At 41.8% G+C, this 12,375-nt stretch overlaps 1 protein-coding gene across 1 annotated transcript in view; it reads left to right on the forward strand.

The window, feature by feature from the left end:
• Nucleotides 1-12,375, forward strand: part of FBN1 (fibrillin 1) — a 213,290-nt gene that overhangs the window by 146,338 nt on the left and 54,577 nt on the right. Inside the window, exons 33-36 of the mRNA XM_044979703.1 lie at nucleotides 6,660-6,782; nucleotides 7,520-7,642; nucleotides 9,589-9,714; nucleotides 11,641-11,763. Coding sequence (XP_044835638.1) covers nucleotides 6,660-6,782; nucleotides 7,520-7,642; nucleotides 9,589-9,714; nucleotides 11,641-11,763 — 495 coding nt within the window. The remainder of the gene's footprint in view (nucleotides 1-6,659; nucleotides 6,783-7,519; nucleotides 7,643-9,588; nucleotides 9,715-11,640; nucleotides 11,764-12,375) is intronic.

The raw sequence follows: 12,375 nt of genomic DNA on the forward strand, positions 1-12,375 counted from the left end.
AAACAGGCTTTCCCATAACCAAATTAGGCGAGCTGATTTTAATTTTTCATAAAGAGGGAATGGGATGTAGTTGCTAGAGAAGAGCACTGTGGGTCAGGTATAGAGGTGCGCAGAGCCCCCTCCCCTCATTCCAGATTGTCCAGCTGTCTCCAGAATTTCCCATCACTGTGTGCGTGCGCATTATGTGGTGGGGAACATAAATTCTTTGTGTTCATGCACAGGTAAAATCCTGTATTGGCACAAACTCACCTTTTTTTCATTGTGGTTCATTGCCCATGCCTAACTGTTGCCTGTGAGTTCATAGTATCCCAGTCTGGTTGTTTTAAAGCCATAGATTTACTGGATTTGACCTCCATATGCTGTACACAGAGGGACAAATTCAGCTCTGATTTATGCCCCATGTATCCTATCCTGTTGCCACTGCATGCTTGCAACTTCTGTTGATGTCAGTGAGAGTTGTGTGGGGACTAGATAATTTCCTGTTCTTGCAACAGGTTTGCTTGAGGTACACATTAGGGCAGAATTGGGCTCAGACTGTCACAGCACTGAAGATGAATGTTTATAAAAGTCAGGTAACAAATGCAGCAGAAGATAAACCGGCCTTCCCCACAGCAGGTTCAGAGAATTGAGAAAAGTTCAGAACGTGGGCACAATCCTGTAGTTATGACTCAGCCAGGACTCCCAGTGAGGACAGCGAGAGTATCAGCTGAGTAAGGAGTGTGCAGCATTGAGCACCATGGGTGTAATAGAGACATGGCCAGCGTCAGGCTCACTGGGGCCCAGGGCAGAAAGCCCAAGCCCTGCCATGAGGGGCTGAAGCCCAAGTCCAAAGGCTTCAACTCCGCGCAGTGGGGGGGCTCGGGCATCGGCTTCAGCCTTGCGCAGTCGGGGCAGTCTCAGGCTTCAGCTTCAGCCCTGTGTGGCGGGTGGGGGGCTCGGCCCACTTAGACTTTCTGCCCTGAGCCCCAGTGAGCCCTGCCCAAGCCCTGCCACACAGGGTTGAAGCCAAAGCCTGAGCAACTTAGCTTTGCAGGGCAATTGCTGTGCTTGCCACCCCCTAATGCCAGCCTTGAACAGAGAAATGAATTAGAGCAAAAAGCCCACTCCCACCCATCCTTGTGAAGAAGATAATATATATAAAGGAGCGGTCGGTACACGACTGTTCATTACTGCATACCTGAAAACAAACACATTGCAAAAGAGTATGGTAAAAGCAAGGACCCAGCCCTGCAACTGTCACTCAAGAGCCATCCCATTGACTTGAAGTAGCCCTAACATTGCAGCTTGTAAAATGTGCTGCATTCTTAAGCCTGCTTCCCTCTCTTCCTTGCCTCTCCTCTAGCCTCCATCCATTAAAAACACGTTATGCCTCAGTCTGGTGGCACAGGAGCACTGTGATGTCAGTGAAACACATACATTTCCCATTATGAATTGAGGAGCTGGCAATATCACGTCCAGTACTAAAAGATGATAATACATCAAGTCGGGGAAGTACAGAAAGCTGATGGTGTCTGTCAAACACATGAATTGACCCATGGAAAACTGGGAGATGCTCACAGTTTTGTTGAATAAAAAGCAAGACAGTTCCCAATGGAAGGTAATGGTTTCCTAGGCCACTCACTTATTGCCAGGGTCAGGAAGTCATGGGGATAAGACTAGGAGAAATTAAAGTTTTTCCCCCTAGGTTTCTCTAGTTGCATCAGAAGATGAATTTCAGCTGAGATCTACTTTTCTACGCAAATCTATTTTCTGCAAATTGCTTCTGCTGACCCACCTGCTGATATGGGATTTTCTCCATCAGGCAGGGACCCAGGAGGACATATGCCATGTGACTTCTATGTGATCTTCTCCATGGGATCTGGGCACAAACTCAAAATACAAATGGAACATCAGTCGGATAAAGTTGACAGATTTGCAGAAAGAGCCAATAAATAAAAATCAGAAAATACTTTTACAGAAGTTTGCAGACATGAAAATAATTCCAGCTAAACAAAGCTGGTTCACAGGTTGACACTGGATTAAATTCACCTCTATAGACAGCATGCTCCAGGCCCTCTAGTCTACTTAAGCCCCACTGAAGCCCTTAATGTGAAGTGTAAATGGTTCATAGAACCTTGCATGGGTTCTGTGTCTGGGGGTGAGTGTGTAAGTTTTCATGGTCTTTCAGTGCATTAGCTTCAGGGTGATACTGCAGTACAAATGTAAAAAACCATCATTTATTCATAAAGTCTGGCCTCCTTCTGCCACCGCCCTTGCTCTTGCCAGCACTGGTGGCATGGCTTCTCCCACTCCATTCCGGTTCAAGGAAATGCACTGGGTTCCCAAAGCATGAGCAAGGTGCTGATGACGTACCACTAAATAGGTCTCTGCCATTTCTGCTTTCTGCCCTGGATTTTCAAAACATGCAGAAATACACATACGTAGTTGGTGTGTGTAGTCATTGTGCACGCATCTTAGCTGGTTATTTGTTCATGCCGTTGCCACTTCTGTGAGCATAAGTACAGTAATTGCACATGCCAGTTGTGTATACATATTGTTGCTCATGCACAATTAGAAATATTTGTGCCTCTGTGATTAATGGGAGACACCTTATTTATTACTTAAGGCGTGAGAAAAATAAGTATTAAGAGACATCAAAAAGAAGTAAAATAGCCAACAGTAAATGAAGAGTGACGGTTTGTCCCCACTGAGCCTGGAATTGCTATGATGTCAGAGCTGCCTGTTATTTACCATGAGCATAGTCATCTGCTATATAGTCAGTCAGCTCCCTTGGTGTTAATAGGAGTACTGTGATTACAAAGATGAGAACACGTGTGCTGCAGTGTGGGTACACAATGGGACCAGCTGAGGATGCAGTGTGAGCCTTAGATTGTAATTCCTTTGTTTTTGTTGGCTTCCCACAGTGTTATATTTAAAGGGAAACTTTCACACTGGAGGAAATTTAGTCAAAAAGAGAGTGTTTATACAGATCAGTGACTCAACCTTGCATTCTTTATTTTAGTAAGAATCTCACTGAAGTCAATGGGAATTTTGTTGGAGTAAAGTGTGGTGTCAAATTCTCACTTGGCTAGCATTTTCCTGTGTTCTCTTTGCCCTGATTCTGGTACTCTTATTCCAGTTGAGTGGTGCCTTACTCCTTGAGTAGTCCTATGCAAATATATGGAACTATTTGAAGAGTAGGGCACTTCATACTTTGAGGAAAGGTGGCAGAATCTGGCCCTGTGCTGTTCTGGGAGAGATGTGTTTAAGTAAAAGCTTTCCCCTTCAGAGCTCACTTTCTCCTTTGCGTGTGTCATCCTGAGAAGTCTGAATTCAATACTTATGGCATCCTCAGGCCAAATTAAGCCCTAGTGTAAGTGGGCACAACTCCCATTGATTTCATTTCCCCCTTTACATAGGGCTGCCGTTAGCCTGTAGGTTTTTTTTGCCATTGATAGATTGGACAATTAGAATACTAAACAGTAGGCTATCACTAGACCCAAGTGGAGTGAATGTCCATTCATTCCTTGGCATTGCAAGACATGATGAGAAAAATCAAGCTTCCAGCATCTAACTTTATAAAAGCAGAAGGATGGACCCTGCTCCCAGTGGGATCAATGAGAGCTGGACTGTGTCTGTGATCAGATGATATAGGTCTATTTACTATTTATGAAGTTGCCTTACAAAATTGAATCTGTATATAACATAACTGTAGCATAACTATTGCATGCAAGTTTCCATTTCGTGTTTACTGGTGGTTTAAAAAATTCTTGGCAGAAAAATCTGGCATTATGTTGTTTTTTTATGTTTTGTTGTGCTCAAAAGGTTATGAAGAAGCATGTGATCGCTTGAATATTTCAGAGCATCAAGTAATCAAATACAGAGCACCCTTAGTATTACCAGTGGTTTAACAACATTTTAAAAACACTCATGTTGAGATTAAAGATGTAGACTGCTTGCCTGTTTTTTCTTGTCACTACATACTGTAGTTGACCTCTGGAACTTATTTCTAGCCTTTCTCTTCACTCTAAGCCAAAATTAGCTTTCTTGATCACCCTTAAGGTCTTTAACAGACACAGGTTTCCTGCCTAGGGTAATATTATCATCTTACAAGTTTCTGCACATGATTAAGGAAAATACGTTATATGGTTATCTGTTCCTGGCCTTGTTTTTAAACTTTTTTGAAAAGGTCTCATTTGCATGATTTCTAGGTTTGCTACTGTTGGTCTAGATTAATGAGCAGTGGACTCAGGCTGCCAGATTCAGATCTGGTTCTGGATCCCAGCAACCAACTTTTGGACCCACCCAAATATTGGGGATGTTCATCTCAGGGTTTTGCTCCAGACTCCTCTGAAAGACCACAGAAAAGACTGGACCCCACCTCTTCCATTGCTCTGCGTAGAGGAGAAAAAATAAAACACAGCAGGCTCAATACTGTCGCCCAAACTGGGATTTAAATTGCAAAATGAAGGGAGTTGGCCTACAGGTCATCAGTTCCCTCTTTCCAGAGTCACAGCACCTCTGGAAGGGGGAGGATCTAGGGAGTGGGTTCTCTAGCTAGATTTCTTCCCCTAAGAACCTATAACATCTAGAAGGTTAATCCTTGCTTAATTTGAGGCTGCTCCTTGCAGCATTAAGTTACATACGCTGGCTGCCAGTTCCTCTGAAGGAGAGGTACTGTGCACTGAAACTGAAAACCAGAGCAGAGGCGCAATAGAGCCACCACACCAGACATACTTCTGGGACTGGGGGCAAAGGCAGACTAAGGTATAGATAACATGTGAGGGAACAAACATTCTGTACAGATATTACAGTCTAAAAGGCAAACAGGCAGGCAAAGAAAGAGTAGAAGAAAAGAATACAAGATACAAGATGGTGTTTAGACATATCCTGATGATGCAATAGTTAGCTAATACTTTAAAAAAAAAATTGAAATATAAAACTCTCCCCAGTTGCTCCTCTCCCTAACTGGTATTAGTTGGATAGTTTCTGGTAGGCATGATAGTAGATGCATTGAGATCTTTGGGTTTGGAGCAGGGAATTCCCATGATTCCTAGTCCAGACCCCCGACCCTTTTTAATCTACCCCAAGAGGAGAATGGGTTGGGTTCTCTGTATGTTAAATCATGCAGAGGTTTTTTTGCCTGCATTTTTCCTTTCCATCAGTTGTTCTGCAGAATGGGATGATTTGACATAAGTTATCACTAAAGGCAGTTAAAAGGTCTGGGAACAGCTGGTAGAAACTCTAAGAGGCTTGATGTGAATTCTAGACAGTTTACATCTGTATGGAAGTAGAAGAAAACACACCTAGAGTCCTAGGATACAGTAAATGTTGTAAAAGCCATGGCTCATGTGTGTGAGAGAATTCCTGCAGCGTTTGTTTTAGTTACCAGAAATAATTTCTGAAAACATTGTCTTTGAGTTTATACATTCTCCAAGTGCTTATATTAAGCACTAATTTTGTGTTGTGATAAGGAAAGAGCTGCATTAGGTTTGTTTTTCTCTATATACAATTGTACGCTGCCCAAGAATCAAAATAAGGTGAAAACAACAAGTGCTGAAATGGAATGTGCTGGCAAGCCTGTGAAGGTTGAGGATTAGTATAGCTGGCCATATGTTGTCCTCAAGGATGGTGTCCTTTTCTTCCCTTTGTTTAGGTTTGCTGAGTTCCTAATAAATAATACTCCCAAAGAGCGCAGTCCTGTGCTTTTCTCCCATCTGCCTTCACACTAGGACCAAACATAGGCCAAATCCTCACACTCACACACACACACACACACCCGCTGCCATCTGCTTTGCGTCACTCTGGCCGTGCAAACATCGGCTTCGCTGGGGAGTGGGGACTATCCTTGGCACGGAGGAATCTGCTAGTGGAGCAGAGCTGGGATATAGCACCAACCCCATTCATACTGTCTGGAGTGTGCCCAGTGCTGCGCCCCGGTGATCCCTTGCAGGAAGAATGGCCTCTTGGGGCCTGTGACCACTCAATGCAATTTAGAGCAGCCCTGAGCCCCCAGCAAGCCCCAGGGTTTGGTGGTAACAGTGTAATGCAGACTTTGCCTCCTTTTCCTCAGCGACCAAGTACAGCTCAAGATACAGGCTGGTAAAATGTTGGTGTCTCTGTAATGTAGGGTGCAAATTCTGGTCCTGGCACTGGGTCTGAGTTAAACGGGTTTTGCCAAAGGGCTTTTCGAGGCTGTTTGGGGGGAATAGAACCCCAGGCTATGGAGCATCTGCTGCAGCTTCACTGCTCTAGCGATTGCCATGGCTGATGTTCCCCTTCTTCCTGGAGGCCTGTGAATCCCCATACCAGCACTCTTCCAGCATCACCCCAATGAAAAGAACAAATACGGCACTCCGTGCACTGCAGATGTTACTGGGGCTCTAGAGTATATTACACCACAGGGCTCCTAGGTGCTACGTGCTTCAAAAGTGCTGCTTTAAAAACTGCCCCAAACGTCCCGAAAACAAAACACAAAATAGTAGGCCAATACATGTTTGAAATAAGCCAGCTATTCGGTAGCTTTTCTTTGCCATGAGTTTGTTTCTTTTATGCCTAATTCTTAAATGCTACTAGCAGTTAGAATCAATTTAAGAAAGAAACGTCATCTTGCTGGATGTCAGAAAAGTTTGATGTGTGAGCTCTTTCACAAACACTCCCCTCCCCCTGTGTTATTACAGATATCAATGAGTGTGAAATCGGAGCCCATAACTGTGACAGGCATGCCACATGTACAAATACGGCAGGGAGTTTCAAATGTGAGTGCAGCTCAGGTTGGATTGGAGATGGCATCAAATGTTCAGGTGAGTTTCATACATTATGTCTGATTTAGCATTGTAAGCCATCAACAAAAGTGTTTAGACAGCTGTGGAAAGCAACATTGTATCTACAAACTTTAAAATTAATTGTCACACATGTTAAAGATGTCAGTTTATCTTACACTACAAAGGAAGAATTCACTGTCATGTGGGAGACATGTCAGCATGAACAGTTTCTCTTCCTTGGCTTGCAAGACTGGTGAAAATGAAGCAATGTATTGAGATAGTTTGTGCAGTTGGGGGGATAGCCTGACTCCATTGAAGTCAGTGGGAGTTTTGCCATTGACTTCAGTGGAGCCAGGATTTTACCCTTTATCTTTAAGGGAGGGGGTCTTAGTGGTTCCCAAGTAACACAGACATCCAAGCAAACTTTCTTAGCTGAGTTGCAAATATGCTGGAAATTCTCTGTCAGAGAATAATATCTGAGTGGGGAAGGGGGAAGTGCCTGTCATGAAGAGAATAAACAAGAAATCTCCCTTCGAAATGAGAGAACAGCTGGACTGCTCTAAACTAGTGAATGCACCAACACAGAATATCCAGTGATAAATGTTGGGTGTTTTATTAAAGTCTGTTAAAACATGTCAAGTAAAAAATCATAAATGTGTGTCTTGTTTTTGTGCAAGATTATTTAAAGTAGTTTCCCTGTGCTATGAACTGAGGAGTTTAAAGGTTGCGTTGACGATGGATTTGGTTTTACTAATGCAATTTTTGTTATATTAAAGATCTGGACGAATGCTCCAATGGAACACACATGTGCAGCCCACATGCCAATTGCAAGAACACAATGGGTTCTTACCGTTGCCTTTGCAAGGATGGCTACACTGGGGATGGCTTCACTTGTACAGGTGAGCTTTCTTTTGGAGTGATGCAACTCTTAGCATATAATAACCATGCATCTTAGTGGCTAGTCCTAGGGAAAATGTACCCACTGCTTACAGGTAGACTAATTTAAATGTGCAATGTTGGGTCAATATTTACAATCTAAATCTAAAACCTGATCCTGCAGTCTTTCTATGTGCAGAATTCCCACTGAATTGGACTTTGAAGTGTGTATCAATTACAGGATCAGGACTGGGCAGCAAAGTGTTTTCTTTGACACTTTCCAGCCTCATGTTAAGGTGTATTTTGATATGTCCTGTTGAGATGTCTCCCATTTCACGTAGCATGACATCATCTGGCATGAAAAAGTTGACCAGTATAACTTGACAGGATTTTTTTTTCCCTTGTGAGAATGGAAGGTTTTCATGACTGTTGCTTGTAAAGAGATGTGGGTGGTAAACTTATTCAAACAGCGCATGGTGGTATAATTGGACCAGTTAACAAACCAGATTATTGGCCACCCACGTAACATTTGAGTAATAGGGCACATCTGTTAAAATTCCTTTGTATAGTTGCCTAAAATGTTTTGGGTTTTTTCCTTTTCAGAAGTGAGCATGTGGTCACTGCCCTTTTATTGCATGATCAGCGTAGTACCCTCAGGATGTGGTGCTCATACATAGATGGGCCAAAGTAGCTACTTTTGAGTAATGTCTTGTGTAAATTGTCACCAGACATTCCCCACCCAGACTTAAGTCTTCTGCTTTGAAGAACAAATTAGCACCTCTCATCAGTCACTAGGAACTTTGCTATTGCTACTAATTTGATGTAGAAGTTGATACTATATGATACTACATTGATAGGCTGTAGTATAAACCCCTACAATATATAGAAATACAGAGAGTGGGCCAGATCCTCAGCTGTGGTAAATCAGCAGTGCTCTGTTACCTGTGCCAGTTTACACCAGTTGAGAATCTGGCACCACACGCTTGAAGTTAATTACATTTGAATTATTCTGTTAATGCTTGTTATACAGTTCATTCTTGAATCTGATTCAGCTTCTCAAATGGCCTTTGTAACCTCCATTTTTTTATTTTCTATATGTCCTTCCTTAATTCTGAGGCGGATATGAACTGTATCTTTGGGGGTTTTTTTAATGAGTATTAATTAAGTTTCTGGATTTTGATAGAATTCATCTTGAAATCCTTGTAATGCTTATTGCTCATGAATTTGAGAGCTGGATAGAATTCACTAGAGTAGACTAGTACTGTGTAGTGTTTCCGCACAGCTTTGGCAATGTGTGCACATCAATCCTGATATGCAGTATCTTTGGTTTTCCAGTCCTGGATTTCTATAAGCTGAGACTGCCAGCCAAGCTGCATTGCAGCAAATGTGCTGTTTTTGTGATGTGTACAATGTCAGCTAAAGACTAAGAGCCAAACTCTCTGAGAGGCAGTGTAGTCCAGTGGCTAGGGCACTGTTCCCAGCTCGGCCACTGACCCATTGGATGACCGTCACCGCTGTCTGGCTCTGTCTCCACTCCCTCTCTTTGTCTGTCTTTGTCTTGTTAGAGTGAAAATTCTTTGGAGCAGAGACTATCTCTTACCATTTATTAGTACATTGTACAGCACCTCATACAGTAGAGGCCTGATCCCAGTTGGGGCTTCTAGGCTCTATTGTTACACAGCAGTCACCAATCTCCCTCCACTTCTTGCTAATTTTAACCACTTTTAAAAATCTAGACTAATTGCTTCTTTTTTTCCTTTTCATTAGAAATTGTATTTTCAGAGTGACAGAAATGCCCCAAGCCTTTTAGTATGACAAGAGCTGCACATAACCTGCCTACAGTTTCTTCTGAAAATGTTCTCAATTAATGTAACCGTTCAGACTTTTGGATATATATGTGTCTTAGCTGAACTGAACACCAGTGAGAGAAAATATTTACAGTATAATGCAATTCCTCTTCCTTTAACAGATCTTGATGAATGCTCAGAAAACCTGAATCTCTGTGAGAATGGGCAATGTCTCAATGCCCCTGGAGGGTATCGCTGTGAATGTGATATGGGATTTTTACCAAGTCCAGATGGGAAAGCATGTGAAGGTAATTCACTGTAACCTTTAAACAATACTCAACAAAATCTGCCTGAATAGTATTTTATATTTGAAAAATGTTACAATTGGTTGCAGTTGTGTTTACTATTGAAAACTGGATTCACTTCCAAAATATTTTAGGATAAAGTTTTGTTACTTTTTTTCAGTTCATGCATCTGGACACTGATTTTGGTTTCAGAGGTCTAAACACAGAGCTATGGAGAATGAAAACAGCTCTTTGCGGAATCTTTTACTGCCACAAAGCTAGTTATTCACTGATCTGGCAATCCGAAGGCTTTTCAGCCACTGCTTCCCCTTGGTCACCTTTTTTTCCTGTCTCCCTTTCTGCTCATATCTCTTCAGCAGAGGTTGTCAGAATATTGTCTTTAACCTAGAGGGAGAGCAGTGTGTGGGAAGCAAGGGACTGAGCCAATGCCCACTGAAGTCAATGGAAAGACTTTAGATCAGTCCCAGGTCTGCTGTGGTTTGGTATTTGATAGCCAGCCCATTCTGAGCAGCTTCTGTGAAGTGCAAAAGCATATATATGTCAACCCTGCGGAAGGGCACAGTTTATTAAGCTAATAAAGAGACAGCTCTGGGCAAACAATAAGGAACTAAATCCTATGAATGTGTGATCAGATTCGAAAGTGTGTTGCCAGTCAACTCTTTGTGGCTCTTTTATATGCGCTTTCAAGCGCTTGAGCTTTGCTAGTGCAAATACTTGTGAAAAGCAAATGTTTGCTGCAATCATGTTTCAAATTGTATATTTGATTGTATCATTTGAAAGCCACAATTCATGTTGTAGTGATTTAGTAATTTAAGTCATCCATTCGAGGAACATAAGGCACTATATGACAAATAACCTAGACAGCATAAATGTAAAAATTTAAATCTTGAATTTTCTCAGTTAATTGTTTACAAAGTACTCAAATAATAGAGAAGTTAGAAAATCACAAATAATTTTGAGTGTTGAAAATATGTTAGAATTTTGCAATCTGTTTGCTAATAGAACAAGAAGAGAAACGTAACAAATGAATAACTCCTTGTGAATTGTTTGCTCTGATCCATAAATAAATGCATATTTTCCCCAAGGCTGAGATCTTTCAACTCAACCCTCCGAAATGCATTATAGATACTGGTATTTGATGAAGTTCATAAGTACACTATAAATAGGCAAAATTTGTTTCGTGTATTGTTTCTTACTAATAAAGGAAGAGGCATGAATTGTGAAAGTTGAAATTCTATGTAAACTAAAAACAAAATTAGATTTCTTAGTATTTCATGTATGAAATCATTTACTTTGAAACTATATAATCTTCAAACTAACTTTAACAGCCTGCATGGTGTCTCTCTCCTGTTGCTACAACAATCTTCTCTTGACGTCTCTGGTGTGTATACTAACTGCAGAAGTATTTTAAAGTCCTTTGTAAACATGTTCTCTTTGTTACTGGATCAAGTTAGTCATTCATTATGCAGTTCATATAAGTATACTATAAACAGTGAGTCTGATACTACAGTCCTCACTCAGGCAAAACATCATAGAAGTTACACCCAAGAAATAAGCACAGTACGTCTAATAATCTGTCATACGCAGTAAAAATGAATAAAACGTTAATTTAATTTCTTTGCAAAAGCCTGTGCATCACTTAAGTCCCACTTAACCCTTCAGCCCCTTGTGCTGGCCATCTGCATAGAGCTGAATTTCACTTCCAAAGCAATTAAGTAAGAGGTTCTAGATTGGACCCTGTTGGGTGCAAATGCAAATCCTATATATTAATATTGCAGATCTAAAATATATTTTACAAAACATGCAGGAGCAATCAGAATCCAGTTCCATGCTTAGTTTTCTGAACGCTTATTCAGACAAGATTTTAGTCCAAAGTTTATAGCGAAAAGATCACGGCACCTAATTTTTCCCTCCTTTTTGTTCTTACAGATATTGATGAGTGCTCCCTTCCTAACATCTGTGTCTATGGGACTTGTCATAACCTCCCTGGTCTATTCCGATGCGAGTGCGAGACAGGCTATGAACTGGACAGAACCGGTGGTAACTGCACAGGTGAAGACTGGTTTTAAACAAGATGATTTTTAACACAGCTAGCTGTCAATGGACTCAGCTGCTACCTAGGGCATCCATCATGTCAGAGGGGCAGCTAGGCCAAATTTGAGTGTTATGACCCAGTGTGTCAGGTCACAGTGCCACTCACTCAAGCACCAAATCCTCTGCTCTACGACTAAGAGGAGGCAGCAGCACACCAAAGTTTTGTCTAGAGTGGCAGACTCTTGAGCGGCCTTTGACCACAGCTGTTCATATCTTGACCAACTCCTTAAGCAAAGCTTTAGCTATATCATAACAATTAGATTATAAATAAGGAAGTATGGAACTACACTAGATCCTTCACTGCAAAACAGCACAGTGGGCAAAATAGGGACAGTAGGAAGTTACACACAAATATTTTGCCTGATTTTGAGGGCTGTGTGGTCATCCCCAAATCTGTTCCCTGCTGAGGTGTGAATCTCTGGGGTTCCACTGGTCAAGGGAAGAGGGGATTGATGGAGAAGAGGTGTCGCGCTTTCCCTTCCACATTTCCCACAGGTTAGGATCTGCTGGGCCCTGTACTTTCTGCTCCCAGAGACACATGGGACAATATGGCCATCAAAATGATTTCTC

The sequence above is a fragment of the Mauremys mutica genome, chromosome 11, assembly GCF_020497125.1.
Source record: "Mauremys mutica isolate MM-2020 ecotype Southern chromosome 11, ASM2049712v1, whole genome shotgun sequence".
Classification (NCBI taxonomy): domain Eukaryota; kingdom Metazoa; phylum Chordata; order Testudines; family Geoemydidae; genus Mauremys; species Mauremys mutica.